Here is a 19,813-nt window from a genome sequence, read left to right as displayed (position 1 = left end):
CCCCTGCATTGGGAGCACAGAGTCTTACCCACTGGACCACCAAGGAAGTCCCAATACTTTTTACTTTTAAAGAGAATGATAGATTACTGGGACAGGAAATAAGAATACAGTAAAAGAATCTGAAAGAATTCTAAATGATTGATACTGAAGAGTTTAGCTATAAATAATAAAAAATTTCTCTCTATTTTCATTAGGAATTCACTGATTTTTTTTTTTAATATTCATTTATTTTCTTTATTTTTTTGGCTACATCAGGTCTTCGCTGTGGCGCTCGGGCTTCTCTCCAGTTGCTGCATGTGGGCTTCTCTCTAGTTGTGGTGCGCAGGCTCCAGAGCATGTGGGCTCTGTAGTTTGTGGCATACGGGCTCTCTCATTGAGGTGCGCGGGCTCAGTAGTTGTGATGAGCGGGCCTAGTTGCCCCACGGCATGTGGGATCTTAGTTCCCTGACCAGGGATCGAACCTGCGAACCCTGCATTGGAAGGCAGATTCTTTACCACTGGACCACCGGGGAAGTCCCTCACTGATTTTTTTTTTTTAAAAAGCAGATGTGTTCACATTAATAAAGTTTACAAGGAATATCTATTAGATTACAAAAACCCCTTTAAAGATAACTATTTGATGGAACTTTATGTTACAATTCCATAAATGGAATTGGCCAGTCTGTTTTCCCTAAGTCAGCTGTTAAGATGTCTTTTATATAACTCATATACCACAGTAAATCTACTTCTGACTTTTCTTATTTGGAATAAAAGTGGATTTAAAACTCAAAACTAAATAAGAAAGGCTGCTTACACTTTTAATTGGTTTTAAATCTCCAAGGTCATCATACTATATAGCAAGATACTGACAGTGACCACTTCCAAAAAGTGGCATACTAAACAAAATATAAATTATTGGGAATTCAAACAAAACACAAGTTTAAGTTTTTTTAATATATTAATATTTTAGTGTCACATTATACAATACTAATTACAAAGTATCTGCTATTGATATAGTAGAATTTTAGGGCAAGAACAGGAGGGAAAAGGACTTCACGATAAATTTCATTTATGAAATTTATACCATATTGACAAACCAATTGCCAGAAAGTCTGATTTTATACCTATTTTCACACATAATTGACACTGCTTCCTCAAATTAGATACCTTATTTGAATATCCAATGTATGCAATATTTATCTGCTTGGGGTACTAAGCCTCTTAAAATATACAATAAGCTCATTTATTAATTAAACAACTGAAAAATTGGGACCTCCTCCAAAAACCTTATTTGTTTATTAAAGCTTAGGAGAGTATAATAATTGTTGTAAAACCTGAGGTAATAAAATTACTAAAAATTAAGTTATTAAAAATTTAATAAGCCTACCAAACACTATGAAATTTGAGACAGATTACTTTATATAAAGAGAAAATAAAGGTCTCTGCCTTTCTGTCACCATTTCTTATGATCCTGTTTTCCACTCTTCAAAATGTTAACATCTTCTAGTGTTTCTCCAAATGAACGTCACTCTACAGGATCCTTAACCACCGATTCTGAGGCTGTTAGGCCTTACAATGATCATGGTAAGTTAACCATTATTCTAGAATGGTGCTAATTTCAGAAAAGAAGATATTTTACTTAGCTATATAATATTCGGCATGACTGTTAAGTTTGAAGAGGCTAAACACAAAGGTTACTAATATCCTCCTGATATATGTTCAATATTTACTCTATTACCAGAAGAGACCACTTAAAATTTGAAAAAATAAGGACTTTATTCTTAAAGCAAAGAATGACTGGGTAACTTTGACCCAGAGAATCTTGGGAAAATGTGAAAGGCAGTAATTTTTGAACAGATATTTATAGATATTCAATAATTTAAAATAGTCACATCTGCAAATAATTTTTTAATTCTAATATTCATATCAATTACTTATGTATATTGTTATATTAGCTAAAAATCTCCAAAACTCTGTCAAATGATAGTATACTAATGGTCATAACCTTCACTGACTTGTTCCTGCTTTTATTAGAATTGACTTAATTTACCATGTCTACTGTAAACAGTCCTTATCAAGAATGACGCAGCTTTTATATACTGATAATAAATGAACTCATATATATAAGGGGAAAAGAAGGGTACAGAATATGTATGACATGCTAACTTCTGTGTTCTTAAGTGGTACATACATAAATGCTTATAAAAGCACAGAACAGTTTTGAAAGGATACATAGGAAACTGATCACTTCTGAGAAGTGGAGCTGAGAGAGGAAGACAGGACAGAATGACAAATTATCACTATATATCATTTGAATTTCAAACCATGCCCATGTATTATATTTTTTAATATTTAATTTAAAAAATAAAAAGAGCATAATGTGGTGGTTAGAAGTGCAAAGTTTTTAGTTAAACTGCTGGTGTTCAAATTCAGACTCCACCTGAGTTTATTTAACTTAAATAACTTGCCCAAGGTCAATAGCTAGTAAGTCATTTTTATTTCATTAATTTCTGCCCTTAAATCTTTATCTCTTCTACTTTCTTCAAGCTACCTATTCTTTTTGTCTAATTTTGATATTGATGCTTACTTAGCTAATTAATTTTCAGTCTTCCTTCTTAGCTAAATATACTCTCTGAGAATGTTTTACCTGCATCCCACATGCTTTGTAAGTAGTAATTTCATTATTCAGTTCTAAATATTTTCTAATTTCCCTAACAAATATTCTTTGACTCATTAATTTTCAGAGGTATCATTTTTCCAAAGAAGGAATTTTTTTTGTTTCTCTTTTGCAACTAACTTTTTTATCTTTTCACAGTGTGAACATAGAATATAGTCTGTAATGATAGAGATTTTAAATTTTTTTTAAAGTTCATGTTACTTCTATCAAAATAATATTTCATAGTTTAAAACCTCATATAGTTCTACAGGCTTACATATATAAGCTGCAGGCACCTGCCCAATGCCACTTACTCCCTACACTTGCCTCAGTAGCAACTCTGTGATTTCTAAATACCTTGTTTATTTAGCTATTTTTTCATTTTACAATTTTACACACTCTTTTCTTCTTACTATAAAAAGTGAAGCGGGGCTTCCCTGGTGGCACAGTGGCTACAAATCTGCCTGCCAATGCAAGGGACACGGGTTCGAGCCCTGGTCCGGGAGGATCCCACATGCTGCAGAGCAACTAAGTCCGTGCACCACAACTACTGAGCCTGAACTCTAGAGCCCACGAGCCACAACTACTGAAGCCCACACATCTAGAGCCCATGCTCCGCAACAAGGGAAGCCACCGCAATGAGAAGCCCGCACACCGCAATGAAGAGTAGTCCTCGCAAAAAAAAAAAAAAAAAAAGAGTAGCCCTTGCTCGCCACAACTAGAGAAAGCCTGCGTGCAGCAACGAAGACCCAACGCAGCCAAAAATAAAATAAATAATAAAAATAAATACATTAAAAAAAAAACAGTAAAAAGTGAAGTGTAGCTAAACTACTTCTCCACTCCTACATCTTTTACAAAGAATTAAATTTTCTGTAACCTTCCAAATCTGAAAATATTTTATTCTCTTTAACTTCACAGTTGGGCTAAGCACAGAATTCTAGATTGAAAATCAGATTCACTCATTATTTTGAAGGAACGGCCATACTAGAGTCCAGTTTCCACTGTTCCTGATGGTAAAATCTACTGCTATTCTGATTCCTGAAATTTGAAGGCAATCTGTCAGTCTTCCTTCCTTCCTCCCAAGTCCCTCACCTCGGGTAGAAACTCTTTGAGAGTCTCACTTTACCCCTGAAAGTTCTAAAATTTCCTCTGATGTGAGACTTTTTACATTTGAGTCAGTCCCTCTCAGTAGTGTATTTTTTTCAAACCTAAGGCTCATGCCCCATCCGTTCAGAGAAATGTTCATGTTTTGTGTCTTTCATCATTTCCCCTTACCATCTTCTCTGTCCTCTCTTTCACTAGATGGACATCCAGTCCTGCTAGATTGGTCTTCCAATTTTCCTAATTGGAAGATGCCTCTATTTCATCTTCTGCAACTTATTTTGGTTTTTTACTTCTAATGTATTATAATTTCCAAAAGTTTTCTTACTCTATTCCATACTGTCCTTATTTAATGAATGTAATATTAATAATACTTCTAAGAATATTAATCTATTTGGGTTTTTTGAGGCTTTCTTTTCATTTGTCTTTGTTTCTTTCAAGTTCCTATATTTCTATTATACTTATTGTTTTGCTTTTTGCTTTATGTTTCATATTAGAAGTTTTATCAAATGTCTGGTAATTGTGACTTTGCGCTTGGCCATGCTATTTGCTTTGGCCAATGAAATGTGAATGGACATCACCATCCACGCAGAAGCTTTAAATGTGTCTTTGTGGTTTGGCTCTGTCCCCATCTCTGAGCTTCTGCCTTCTGCCATGTAAGAGAACAGCATGCTGCAGATAGTAGCTACTCACTACAGAGCCTAGAATGAGCAGACTTGTGAGCTTAGTGGTGCTCAGTAAAGTTGGCAATATGGCTGCAGATGATCAGCAGTCCTCAGGGCCATGTGTAAACAAGAAATATTTGTTGCAAGCCACTGACATTTGTGATCCCATCTGTGGGTTAAAATGTACATACACACTTATGGAATATTTCTAGAAAGAAATAGAATATTTCTGGAAGGATTAGTAGACAATGGAAGTAGAAGGGGTCAGAGAGAGGGAATCTCAATTTTCAGGTTATATTCTTCAGTACCTTTTAATACATGTTCATGGCAAGCATTTGTTTTTATAATAATTTCACACAAAAATAATCTTACTTAGAAAAAGACAAAATGAAAGGTCTTTAAGAGTATCAAAATAAAAGACAAAATTTCTCCAATTTAAAATTTTTCTTAAAATACTTTTATATTAAGGGACTATATTCTCAATATAAAAATTATGGAAACCAGAGAAAGGTATGAATAAGAATAAAAATCGTCAATTATGTCAACAACCAGACATATAATTTCATTTGTACCATTTTAGAGATCTGATTCATCACCTTGTATATGTAATTTTGTATTCTGCTTTTCAATTTTACATTATAATAAGTACTTTAGAGTGTTAAGAATTCACAAACCTCACTTTTAATTGCTATATATATTCCACCATACATGTATGTCATAATTAGCTTAATTATTCCCTTAGTGTTGGACAAATGTATTAATTCTAATTTTTTACTACCTTAGGTAACGTCTCAATAGACATTTCTAGGCATAAAGTGTCTCCTGTATTTATGATTTTTCTTTAGGATATATTCCTATTACCAGAATTGCTGGGTCAAAGACATGAACATGTTTAGGCTCTTAATACATACTGCCAGACCACTTTCCAAATAAATTACATGGATTTACATTCTTACCAGTAATATGAGGCAGTCACATCATTGAGAATCGTTTTTTTACTTCAGCTTATATGACAGGCAAAAACTGACATATCAGTAGCTGTTGTTTTAATATTGCTCATTACTAGGAGGGCAAATATCTTTTCACATGTTTATTATTTATTTGCATTTTCTTGCATACAAATTATCTGTGGCTTTTCATTTGCTCACTACTCGAAGTCTTAGTGCTTTACCAATTGATTTGTATATGATTTCTTCCATTATATTAAGCTCAGAACATCTAGTTTCTTTGTGCTTTTATATAGCACATATAGTAACATACCAACGAATCTTTTCATCCATGCCCTCACTAGCATAATAGCTCCCTAATCTCTGGTTGTATCTCAGAATCATCTGTGGGACATTCATCTCAGAGATTTGGATTCAATTAGTAGAAGATGGAGCTAGGTAGATATATTTTTTAAAAACCGAAAAGGTGAAAACAATGCATTATGTTCTATGTTTTTTAATTTTTTTTGGTGGCCCAAAAGTTGAAGTGCACCTGACTCTGTCTAAAGCTCTGTCTTAATACTTAATCTCCTTAAAACAATGAGTTAAAAAAAAAAAAGGGCATATGATAAATTTTTCTGGAAGAAGATGTCACTATTCATAACAGGATTTTACAAAAGCCATTTCTCCTACCTGGTTGGAGAGTACTAGGAAAAGACAAGGTGACTTTTTCATCTTCATTCTGATAGTTAAATCCTGTAGCATGTATTTCTGGAATGGAAAAAGAAAATTACTTCACAAATCTGACTGGACTGGTAAGATCAAATCCAGATGGCAGCAATTAACATTTTCAAGAGCAAAATCTCTACTAAAACTAAATATTCTTAATTTAATAAATTAAGTTCCTATTAACAAGAGTATCATTTCAAAGTAACCTATTTTAGGCTATGTAACCTAAGTTAAATATGCTCCTTAGAAACAATTACACATCCTATATTAATTCACAAAACTTTTATGATATAAGGGAAATAGGGCTGCTATAAATATGAAAAGGTTTTCTACCAGATTCCCAGACACGCTTCATTCTCATCTTTGTGTGACTATGATACTGCTTTACACGTTGCAGTCTTACTCATGAACATTTGAAATACTGAGCAGATTGCTAAGATTTCAGTGTTAAAGATACATCAGTAAAAGTTCTGTCCCCCACCCAAACATAGGTAACAATTCCAACAAGATATAAATCATATTTCCAGTGAAATTCTTTGTTACATTTTACAGAAATAAAGAAGGTGAAAACAGGTGTGTGGATTAAATTTAGACTTTGATTTATTCCCTACCAGGAGTGAGAAGAGTCTGCTTATTTAACTGATACTTCAGAATGCTTAGTTGACACTTTAGGAAAAGAGCTAAGTAGATCAACTCCCAACCACATCATATCCCCATTCCAAAAGAAAAACTGCCTAAAGAGGCAGCCTTAATAAGCACTTGAAAAGATGTTCAACATCTTTAACCATCAGGGAAATGCAAATCAAAACCACAATGGGAAAAAAAAAAAAATCCCCACAATGAGATACCACTTAACACCCACTAGGATGACTATAACCAAAAAGATAGACAATAATAAGGTTTAAGGGAGGATGTAGAGAATTTGGAACCCTCATACATTGCTGATAGGAATGTAAAAATGTTTCCAAATGCTATGGGATGGACTTCCCTGGTGGCACAGTGGTTAAGAATCCACCTGTCAATGCAGGGGACACGGGGTTTGATCCCTGGTCCGGGAAGATCCCACGTGCCACGGAGCAACTAAGCCCGTGAGCCACAACAAAAGCCGCCGCAAGGAGAAGTCCGCACACTGCAATGAAGAGTAGTCCCCACTCGCTGCAACTAGAGAAAGCCCACGTGCAGCGACAAAGACCCTGTGCAGCCAAAAAAACAAACAAAAACAAATGCTATGGGAAACAGTCTGGCAGTTCCTCAAAAGATTAAATACAGAGTTACCATATAACCCAGAAATCCCACTCTTAGGTATGTATCCAAGAGAAATGAATACATATGTCCATACAAAAATTTATACACAAATGAGATCTTAGTAGCCAAAAAGTAGGAACAACCCAAATGTCCAACAATTGATGGACAGAAAAAACGTAATATACAATGGAATATTATGCTACAACAAAAAGAAACGAAGCGCTGATATATGCTACAAAATGGATATGCCTTGAAAATATTATGCTGAGTGAAAGAAACCAGACACAAAAGGCCACATGTTTATATGAAATGTCCAGATTAGGCAAATCCATAGAGACAGAAAGTAGACTAGCCGTTGCCTAGGGCTGGAAGGTCATGCAGAAATGGGAAGTGACTGCTCATGGGTACTTTCTTTTTGCGATGATGAAAATGTTCTAAGGGACTACCCTGGTGGTCCAGTGGTTGAGAATCCACCTTCCAATGCAGGGACGCAGGTTCAATCCCTGGTCGGGAACTAAGATCCCACATGCCGCGGGGCAACTAAGCCCGCGCACTGCAACCGCTGAGCCAGTGCACCTCAACTAGAGAGCCTGCATGCCGCAAAATACAGAGCCCACGCGCCACAACTACAGAGCACATGCACTCTGGAGCCTGCACACCACAGCTAGAGAGAAGCCCCCGTGCCGCAACTAGAGAGAAGCTCGCATGCCGCAACAAAGAGCCCACATGCCGCAATTAAGACCCGACGCAGCCAAATAAATAAATAAATTTTTTTTAAAAAAAAGGGGAAGAAAATGCTCTAATTGATTCTGACGATGATTGCACAACTCTGTGAATATATTAAAAACCACTGAATTGAACTGTGTGGTGTGTGAATTATATCTCAATAAGCTATTATTAAAAGAGAGGTAGCCTTACCAGTCACAGGCTTAAGCTTGATATGGGTAACAGTGATTCAAATTTAGTAACATTCTATGAACCAAGCAAGATGCCCACAATTCACTTTTTTTTTCAAATGAGTCAGCCAAAGATTAAATTTCCAATGTTTCTTTTATAAAAAATTATTTATTTATTTATTTATTTAGGTTGCGCTGGGTCTTAGTTGCGGCATGCAGGATCTTTTAGTTAAGGCGTGTGGGATCTTAGTTGCCGCGTACGGAATTCTTAGTTGCGGCATGCAGATTCTTAGTTGTGGCATGTGGACTTCTTAGTTGCAGCATGCAAACTTTTAGTTGCAGCATGCAGACTCTTAGTTGTGGCATGCATGCGGGATCTAGTTCCCTGACAAGGGATCGAACCCGGGTCCCCTGCACTGAGAGCATGGAGTCTTACCCACTGGACCACAAGGGAAATCCCTCCAATGTTTCTAATACGATGGTTCAAACATGTCTTTATAAAGCCAAAATCTTTACAAAACCAATAAGAAACTATAACTTCAGTTTTTAAAAGAACTTTAATCAATTATTCCTCATTTTACAGATGAAGAAAATGAGGCATATAAAGTTAATGATTCACCTAAGGTCACAGAGTTGGACTAGAACTCAGTTCCCTTCCTATTCCTGTTGCCAAAATTCTTTCTGCTATCATAAGCTAGCTCCTAAATTTGAACAGAAACTCAAGACTTGGTATATATATACAATATTAATGAAATCTCTACTGAAACAATGACTTTTGCTGGCAAAAATCTGAGATTTGCTCTAACTTGATCCCCAAGAATAGAATCTTACTTTGCCTAAAGGGAAGCTAAGAAGCACTTCAAGGCTTAAGAATGTACCTTTCTAACTAACATATGAAGTAGCATTATGATACCTCTGAGGTACTATGATCAAAGACCATCTCCATAAAAGTTTACTAAAGCTAACTTGTTTTTATAGATGCACAAAAAAGCTTCAAAATGGTAAGAAATGAAGCTAGAAAAACAAAAGAATAGCAGTTTTTAAATTGAAATAATCAAGCACTGTATTGTTAGGTTACATTCTACAAAATATGCTTCCAAATGTACATATCAACTATACACGTGTACCAAAAAAGGAGTAAAATTTCCGCCAAAATTCTCTTAGTAAAAAGGGAGTAGCCATATATTTGAATTCTTTAAATGTCTATTGTATTATGGGATACTCTTCCAATTACTTTATATTGGACAACATACTACTTGGCAAATGTACATTAGAGTTTGAAATAACCTCAGTCAGTTGTAGTTTTGTATATTTTGCATATGGCACCACCATTTATCCAGTGGCTCAAGTCAAAAATACGAAATGATCCTAACTGCCTCCCCTCCATGTCTGTCTGTCTCTTATATCATACATCCAACAAGCAAATTCAACACCCTTAATCCCAAACTTTTCAGTGTCTCCACCACTACAGCCCAGTCCAGAGTACCATTATTTTCTCTCTTCGACCACTACAATAGCCTCTTAACATTGCTGACCAGGGGATTTTTGCAGAAACTGTGGCCGGCAATTTGTTACATAAGGGAATATTGAAACACCCAAGTTTGAGTAAATACCAACAACTTTTTTTGCACGTAATGTACTTATTTGAAACTTTGTACATGTCTTACTAAAGCATTCTAATATTTTGTGAGAGTGTGATATGCAGTACAGCAGGCACCTCTGTGCAGGGGAACAGAACATCTATCACAAATATACCGTGTTTCACTACGCTTTCCCCTAAGAGCAGACTCTACGCTTTCTGGTAGCATTTTTTTTTTTAGTCCTGTGTATATTATTTCCTCTACCATATATTCTTTTATTTTACCTGAGAGTCGACAAGGTGGATCTTTGCGAAACGCCACAAGAAGGACCAGGTTCGGGACTACCACTACACTTACCAGAATGTCCAGTTACCCATTCTCTAGCTACTGCTAAGAAAAATTGCTTGTAAGTCATTTTATTCTATGCATTAAGGTTACAGTAAAATTTTAAATGCACTGAATAAACCTCAATTACTCAAATAGAAACTTACTTTCTTACACCATTTTCAAGTTTTCTGGAAGATACTGAAGTTTGCCAGATATTGATCAGACTGATCAACTCCTTTCATATATTTATTATACTCTAATACAGGGGTCCCCAACCCCCAGGCCACGGACCGCTAGTGGTCCGTGGCCTGTCAAGAACTGGGCCGCAGAGCAGTAGGTGAGCGGCAGGAGAGCAAGCAAAGCTTCATCTGCCGCTCCCCATCGCTCGCATTACCACCCAAACCATCCCCCCGCCATCCGTGGAAAAACTGTCTTCCACAAAACCAGTCCCTGGTGCTAAAAAGGTTGGGGACAGCTGCTCTAGTATGTAAGTGGGCTTAGTTATCTGATGGCCAGTCCTGTCTTCCTTCCTGTAGATGTTATGGATCCATGCTATGGAGAGGCTATGGATGCGTCATGAATAGTTGTCACCATGGGGACCAGTCTCTTGTCTTTCCATATAAGAAGAGTCACTTCTCCCTTCCGTAAGAATGTCATTTCTCCCCTCTGCAGATATTTAGATTTCTCCTTTAATTGGTTTGGTAGATCACGATTCTCTCTTATAGTCCCACAAACTCTGGTTTTATTTTCAACAATATTTCAGATGTGGACACACTGTTGTAATAACTGTCTTGGTAAATATGGTGCCACGAACCAAGATAACGTTGTAGGACCGATAATATTGTTTCTTATAGTTTCTTTCCTTCATCCATGTAAATCTCAAGGTTGCACATATATCCAGTTTCACTTTCACCAACCATCCTGACCAAAATTCCATATTTTGTAAGTTTTCTGGGGTTACAGGTTTTGAATCTGAGTCATCCTCTCTACTTTATCACTGCCTCCACAAGTGACAGCTCTTGCCTGGTTATATAGATTGATTGAAATTTTGGTAGAGGGATTTCCTTGGTGGTCCACTGGGTAAGACTCTATGCTCCAAATCCAGGGGGCCCAGGTTCGATCCCTGGTCGGGGAACTAAATCCCGCATGCATGCTGCAACCGAGAGTTTGCATGCCGCAACTAAGACCCGGCGCAGCCCGCATAAATAGATAGATAATAGATAAATAAATAAATAAATAGATAAATATTTTTAAAACTTATTAAACATTTTTGGTAGAAAATAAACCAAAAGAGGTTTAACTTTTGAAATTCTGTCTGTAGGAAGTGGAGTTCCTGAGTTATCATTAAAGTGAAGAAATGTCATTATTTGTTGGAACCTTCTTCTCGTCATAATCTTTGGAAAGATAGGTGTTTCAAGTAAGGTATCAGTCGACCAATGTTCTTTCCAGTGTGACTTTCTTATTTGTCCCATCAAAGTTATTAATCCAAGAAACTTTTCATGTCACTATTGGTTACATCAGAACATTTTAAAGCCTCATCATACTTTTTATATGATTTTTCATTCTGCTGATGATACAAGTTTGTTTGAGACGTGACCAACTCAAAAAAGTCGTTACCAAAATTTGTTATTTCACTAACATTTTGCGGGTTATTACATTCAATAGTTAAACCTGGGCTTTCCTGGTGGCGCAGTGGTTAAGAATCCGTATGCCAATGCAGGGGACACGAGTTCAAGCCCTGGCCCGGGAAGGTCCCACATGCCGCAGAGCAACTAAGCCCGTGTGCCACAACTACTGAGCCTGCGCTCTAAAGCTCGTGTAACTACTGAGCCCACATGCCACAACTACTGAAGACTGCATGCCTATAGCCCATGCTCCGCAACAAGAGAAGCCACTGCAATGAGAAGCCCGCACACAGCAACGAACAGTAGCCCCCGCTCGCTGCAACCAGAGAAAGCCCGCACACAGCAACAAAGACCCAACGCAGCCCAAAATATAAATAAATAAGTAAATTTATTTATTTAAAAAAAAAGTTACACCTGACACACCTGTAAAGTCTTCTAATTTTTGTGAAATGTTGTCTTCAACCCACTCTTCTGCCGAAGAAAAGGATCATTCTCCAGCATCATGGGTTTCATTTTCACTTTCCATATCAGAATCAATCACTAAGGTGTTTTGTCTTTTTGTTGGTCTAATATTCACATTCGTCTGAATCAGAACTATGTTCTGAAGAACTATCATCTTCTGAAACACTAGTATATACGTCGCTCAGACAATCAGTGAAAGTATCTGGACAAAATTCACTGAAATATTCTTCACTCAAAATTTCACAATGCATCATTTTTGAAAACTTTACAGTAATAAACTTGCATTTATAATATACACAAGGTGGAACAAAAACCTAATGGAGCAAAATGTGAATGATAACGACAATCATAAGTTGTATAATGAACCCTTGATCAATTTTAAGCTCTAACAATGTCTCACGGTGATGTTAATTGTATCGGCTAACAAAAGACGTATTAATATGTCCCCGGTCAATAAATTGTTAACTGGTCCACTTTTGCTGCCTTATAATCTTGTCTTCACACAGCAGCTAGAGTAATCATTGAGATCTAAGCCTCTAACAGAGTCCCAAATATTCAGAATGAAAAGCTAAGTCTGCTTAAGATGGGCAATTATTTCTTGGAGAGGACCAAAAAAAGCACTCACCATAAAATAAAAAAACTGATAGATCAAATTTCGTTAATATCATACTGTACGGCACAGGGAACTATATTCAATATCCTGTGATAAACCATAATGGAAAAGAATACATATATGTAAAAAAAATTTTTTTAACTTGTAATTATCAAAAGACACTATTAAGGAAATGCACAGGCAAACCACAGACCAGGAGAAAATATTTTACTTTGTATATATGCAAAACACTTGTATCCAGAATACACATAAAAACTTCTACAACTCAATAAAAAGACAGACAACCCCAGGGCTTCCCTGGTGGCGCAGTGGTTGAGAGTCCTCCTGCCAATGCAGGGGACACGGGTTCGTGCCCCGGTCCGGGAAGATCCCACATGCCGCGGAGCGGCTGGGCCCGTGAGCCATGGCCTTTGAGCCTGCACGTCTGGAGCCTGTGCTCCGCAATGGGAGAGGCCAAACACGGGCAGAATCTTCCACATTGGTCTTACCAATACAATGTCTTTCTAGATATGCTTCCTCTGGCAAGGGAAACAAAAGCAAAAATAAACAAATGGGATTACATCAAACTAAAAGGCTTCTGCACAGCAAAGGAAACCATCAATAAAACAAAAAGACAACCTACCAAATGGGAGAAGATATTTGCAAATGATGTATTTGAAAAGGGGTTAATCTCCAAAATATATAAACAACACATACAACCAACAACCAAAAAAACCCTGATTTTAAAATGGACAGAGGAGCTAAATAGACATTTTTTCCAAAGAAGACATATAAATGGCCAACAGGCACATGAAAAGATGTTCAACATCACTAATTTTTAGGGAAATGCAAATCAAAACCACAATGAGATATCCCCTCATGCCTGTTAGACTGGCTATTATCAAAAAGACAAGAAATAACAAGTGTTGGCAAGGATCTGGGGAAAAGGGAACTCTCATAAACTGTTGGTGGGAACGTAAACTGGTGTAGCCACTATGGAAGACAGTATGGAGATTCCTCAAAAATTTAAGAATAGAATTACCGGGACTTCCCCCTGGTGGCGCAGTGGTTTAAGAATCCATCTGCCAATGCAGGGGACACGGGTTTGAGCCCTGGTCTGGGAAGATCCCACATGCCGCAGAGCAACTGAGCCTGTGTGCCACAACTACTGAGCCCGAGTGCCACAACTACTGAGCTCTGCAACAAGAGAAGCCACTGCAATGAGAAGCCCACGCACCGCAACACAGAGTAGCCCCCACTCACCACAACTAGAGAAAGCCCGTGTGCAGCAATGAAGACCCAACACAGCCATAAATGAATGAATGAATGAATGAATGAATGAATGGATAGAATTACCATATGATCCAGCTATCCCACTTCTGGGTATTTATCCAAAGAATAAGAAAACACTAATTCAAAAAGATATATGCACCCCTATGTTCATCACAACGTCATTTACAATAGCCAAGATATGGAAACAACCTAAGCACCCATCAACAGATAAATGGATAAAGATGTGGGATATATACACAATGGAATATTACTCAGCCATAAAAAGATGAAATCTTGCCATCTGCCACAACACGGATGAACCTTGAGGTTATTATGCTAAGTAAAATAAGTCAGATAGAGAAAGACAAATACCATATGATATTACTGATATGTGGAATATAAAACAAAATTAATTTTAAAAAAGCAAAATAAATGAACAAACTAAATCAAACAAAAACAAACATGCAGATACAGAGAACACAGTAGTGGTTACTGGGGGTGGAGGGTGCCCAGGAGAGGGCAAAATGGGTAAAGGAGATCAACTGTATAGTGATGAACAGAAATGAAATTTTTGGTGGTGAGCACACTGTATGGTATACAGAAGTAGAAATATAATGTTGTACACATGAAACATAACAAAATGTCACTGAAGATACAGAGCAATGACTAGAACTCATATTTTGCTGCTAGTGCCTCACTGTTGTTCCTCAAAGACTGTAAGCATTCTCCAACCTCAGAGTTTCTGCAACTTCATGGAAAATTCTTTATCCAGTTACCTACACATTTTATGTCATTCAGGTCTCTGCTCAAATCACTTCTTTAGAAATCTGTTCTATCACCTTAAACAACAATCTTCACTCTATATCCTCTTATGTGATTTCTGAGTACTTATCACTACTTTACACCACATATTTGTTACTGTCTTTCTTTCCAGATTGAATATATGTATCTGGAATGTTGATTCTTGGTTTTGTCCACAATTCTACCTCCAATGCTAGAATGGTTTCTGGAACATAGTAGGTTTAGTAAATATTAGCAGCACAAATAGATCACTTTAAAAAGCAACAGACTAAGTGATTATATCATAGAGATCATCAATACCATCCATACAAAATACATTAATAAAAAAACCCTGGGACTTCCCTGGTGGTGCAGGGAATAAGTTGGCGCAGGTGGATAAGACTCCACGCTCCCAATGCTGGGGGCCTGGGTTTGATCCCTGGTCAGGGAACTAGATCCCAACATGCATGCCACAAGTAAGGAGACTGCCTGCCACAACTAAGAGCCAGTGCAACCAAATAAATAAATAAATATTAAAAAAAAAAACCTTTACTAATGTTATATGCATGGGGATTTATGGCTAGAGAGAAATTTTCCAATTAAAACATAATACAGTGATTCAAAAAGGGATCTATCTCAAATACCTTAGAAGATAATATTTGCTCTGGAACAATTAGATTGTTCAAAGTGTGGAAAGCCATTAATACCAAAATACATATGAAAAGTCTGAATAAATATACTTCATTGAAGTAGAGAAGAAAAGGTAATATTTCTAAATTAATGTTCATATTAATTTAATACTAATGTATCAATAACAGTTTATATTAACATATTTATAATTTAAAATGTATACATGTAAACTGAGCATTATAAGTAGACACTTTCCTACATCATGTATAAACAATAAAATTAAACTTAATCAAACTTAACCTTGATTAAAAAGCTTTTTAAAAAATATTTTAAATGGGAGAGTAGGAATCTTATAATCAGGCATATATGGTTATTCAACTCTCTGAGCCTTCATTGTCATACTTGTAAAATTAAAATCATTACCTACTCCTTAGTTATTTGAAGATTATATAATATACTCTATGCAAAGTGCTTAGCATAGTGTCTGGTTATGACAAATTACTTATCATGGAGTGCTACATTTCAGAAAAAAATTAAATGTAATTGGCATTTTCAAATCTATGGATATAAACATACCTATTTGGGAATAAGCATGCATGTGTTAAGTATGTATTTTAGTAATCAAATAAACAGAAGCAAAATTTGAATATAACCATAGCATGTATAAAACTGTAACAAGAAAAATCTTATACTCAAAACTACTAACAATATTCACTTTGACTATAAAAGTTTACTCATGACAATATATACCTACAAAGTTCATAACAAGATAGACCTATAAATTGGATTTTAAATGTCACTTTTTAAAAACCAATTAGGATATAATTTTGACTTAAGTAAAAAAAATTTCAGAACACAGGATGCTATCATTTATGAGCACACACACATTACATATGTATATATAGAAATATAGACACACACATATCCATATATTCTTAGATATCTGTAGATATACAGACACACACACATGAACGTATATACACATATATGTCTGTAAATGCATAGAACAATCTGAAGAAGGATACATACAAACCTGACAACTTTGTCTCCAGGCAGGAGAGCTGGAAGGCTGGAGAGGCCTTACTTAGCAGGCTTACTTAGTACTGCATATCTTTTGAACTTGGCATCATGTGTACATATTAACTATGAAAAAAAAATTAATTGTTTAAAAAAATCTTTTTAAAGATATTCCTTTTGAGATCCTGGTCAAATTTTTATAGGAAGCCCATTTATCAAAAAAATCTAATGAATATGTGTTCTCATTCTGGGTTTTCCAAGTGTGGCTTATTGACAAGGAGGCACTCTTGCCTAGGTCTTTAGGACTTTGGCCAACCATAATTCAAAAACCATATTCATCTTTAGAAAACACAAAAGGTGAAGTGGCTCATCTTCTTTGTACAATCAGCCAGTGCAAAACTCTCTAACTATAACCAAAAGAAGGCAGACACTCTTAATCACTGTACCACTTAGTCTCTGACAAAATCTGAGAACCTCTCTCACATGAGTTCTTCTAGAACAAAGAGTTTGTTCAATATTTGTGCAGGTATCCTATCTGGTCCAATACCTTTCCTTTAAATTACCCTGCTTACTTCCACAAAGAATACCAGGATCCTCAGGCCCCTTCGTGAATCTGCTTTACTTCATTGTAATTTCCCCCCTCTCAGCTGGCCTTTCCCACTTTGTCACTTAATATGTTAATTCTGGTTCTCTCTTCTGCCATAATAGGCCTCAAGAGGGATACAATGCCTTTTATTTAGTAAACACCTACACCGCTATAAGGGAACCTACTGTTGCCGTTAAAGCCAATTTGTGTTATCAATGAATAACACAATGAGTAATTATGAGGTAACTCCTGCTCTCCTTATTAAAAAAAATCTAGGTCAGGGACTTCCCTGGTGGTGCAGTGGTTAAGAATCCGCCTGCCAATGCAGGGGACACGGGTTCGAGCCCTGGTCTGGTAAGATCCCAAATGCCACGGAGCAACTAAGCCTGTGTGCCACAACTACTGAACCTGTGCTCTAGAGCCCACGTGCTGCCCGCGCACCTAGAGCCCGTGCTCTGCAACAAGAGAAGCTACCACAATGAGAAGCCCACACACTGCAACGAAGTGTAGCCCCTACTCAACGCAACTTGAGAAAGCCCGAGTGTAGCAATGAAGACCCAACACAGCCAAAAATAAATAAAAACAAACAAAAACAAGGTAACTTGTAAAAAAAACAAAAGAGGCACCGTTAAGAAAGTGAAAATGCAGAAGATATTTGTAACACACAAGGGGCAGAGAACTTATATCCAGAACATAAAAAGAATTCCTTTAAATTCTAAGAAAAAGACACAGAACCCAGTAGAAAAATGTACAAAAAACTTTTAACAGATACATCACAATAGAGGAAATAAATATGTCCAATATACATATAAAAGGTAACCAACCTCATTAAAATCAGGAAATAAAAATTAAAACCTCCATCAGATACCCACCAAGTTAGCTAACAGCAAGAAGTCTGAAAATATCAAGTGTTAATGAGGACAAGAAAAGATGGTACCCACTCCTGGAAGTAGTGTAACTGCTATAACCTAAAGATATGCATACCCTATAACCTAGCAAGACCACTCCTAGGCATATATTTTATGGAAAAGTGTGCTTATGTGCACCAGCCTGAACATTAAGTACATAGCAGCACTGTGCACAGTAGCCCCAAACTGAAACAATCCAGATGTTCATCAATGTCCACCAGTGGGAGAATGGATAAATACATTCAGTATATTCCTATAATGGAATACAGGGCACTGCAGCTACACAAAATGACATGGATAAATCTTTAAAACTTAATACTGAGTGAAAGCAACCACACAGTATTTACTGTGATTCCATTTATATAAAATACAAAAAAAAAAGGGTAAATTAAGCTATATTGCTCAGGGATGCACACTTACATCGTCACACTATAAAGCAAATTAAGAAAATTATTGAGGACTTCCCTGGTGGCGCAGCAGATAAGACTCTGCACTCCCAATGCAGGGGCGCAGGTTTGATTCCTGGTCAGAGAACTAGATCCCACATGCATGCCACAACTAAGAGTTCGCATGCCACAACTAAGGAGCCCTGTGCCACAACTAAGGAGCCCCCTGCCGCAACTAAGGAGCCCACGTGCTGCAAGTAAGACCTGGAACAACCAAATAAATAAATATTTTTAAAAAGAAAAAGAAAATTCCTACCTCAAAAGTCAAAGTAAGGTAGTCTCTTTGGGGAAGGAGAGGATGTGATCAGAAGGGGGCATATGAGGGCTTCCCTGGTGGCGCAGTGGTTGAGAGTCCGCCTGCCGATGCGGGGGACACGGGTTCGTGCCCCGGTCCGGGAGGATCCCGCGTGCCGCGGAGCGGCTGGGCCCGTGAGCCATGGCCACGGAGCCTGCGCATCCGGAGCCTGCGCGTCCGGAGCCTGTGCTCCGCAGCGAGAGAGGCCACGGCGGTGGGAGGCCCGCATACCACAAAAAAAAAAAAAGAAGGGGGCATGTGAGAGGTTCTTAGGGTTATAGTACTAAGCTGTAAAACTGTTACATGCATTTTTCTGAGGTAATGATAATTTTCACAGTAAAAAGTTTATAATTTTTAAGGAGGGGGGTCATACTAAAAACAGATGGATACCATCTACCTTAACGCCAAAACATTTCTTATAGTGTTTTAAACACAACTAAACCAATTCAGTAAAACAGATTTAAAAGACGAATATAATTTACTCCATAGATGCTGAAAACAGAATAAAAGTTCAGTAGCCACTCTTGATAGAAACTCTTAATAAAATTGGTATAGATAAAAGTTCAATGCTTGCAAGTGATAAGACTATATGTCAGGAAAATCTAAAAGAGTCAACTGAGAAACTATTAGAAATAAAAAGAAAATTTAGTAAGGTAGCATGATACAAAATTAATATAGAGGGATCAAGAACCTCGTATATCTCATAACTAGGAGATATAATGGAAGATAAGACCCCATTCATAATAGCAACAAAAAGTATAAAACACCTAGGAATATATTTAATAAGAAATATATAAAATCTTTACGAAGAAAATTTTAACACTACTTAAAGACACAGAAGACAAACAATGTAAAGGTAAATAATATTCTTAGTTGGGGATATATCTTAAATATTGTTAATTCTCTTAAGTTACATATCATATGATCCCAATAAAAATACCAACAGGATTTTTTTCATTTTATAATTATGCAATCTGATTCCAATGTCCATATGCAAAAATAAAAAAGAGGAACTAAATGAATTCAGAAAAATAAAGTGTAACGAGAGGGCTTGCTCTACCAGACATTAGAACATATTACAAAGTTACAGTAACTA

At 36.7% G+C, this 19,813-nt stretch overlaps 1 protein-coding gene across 2 annotated transcripts in view; it reads right to left on the bottom strand.

Moving 5' to 3' along the window:
* Window positions 1-19,813, bottom strand: part of NPEPPS (aminopeptidase puromycin sensitive) — a gene marked incomplete at its 3' end in the record, with an annotated part of 97,504 nt that overhangs the window by 35,254 nt on the left and 42,437 nt on the right. For both annotated transcript variants that reach the window (XM_082861341.1, XM_082861342.1), the window contains one exon: window positions 6,021-6,098. In XM_082861341.1, coding sequence (XP_082717467.1) covers window positions 6,021-6,098 — 78 coding nt within the window. The remainder of the gene's footprint in view (window positions 1-6,020; window positions 6,099-19,813) is intronic.

This window comes from Leucopleurus acutus (genome assembly GCF_964270905.1).
Source record: "Leucopleurus acutus genome assembly, chromosome: 19".
Classification (NCBI taxonomy): Eukaryota; Metazoa; Chordata; class Mammalia; order Artiodactyla; family Delphinidae; genus Leucopleurus; species Leucopleurus acutus.
Note: the sequence above shows the minus strand (reverse complement) of the source record. Positions and strands in the feature narration are given on the sequence as shown.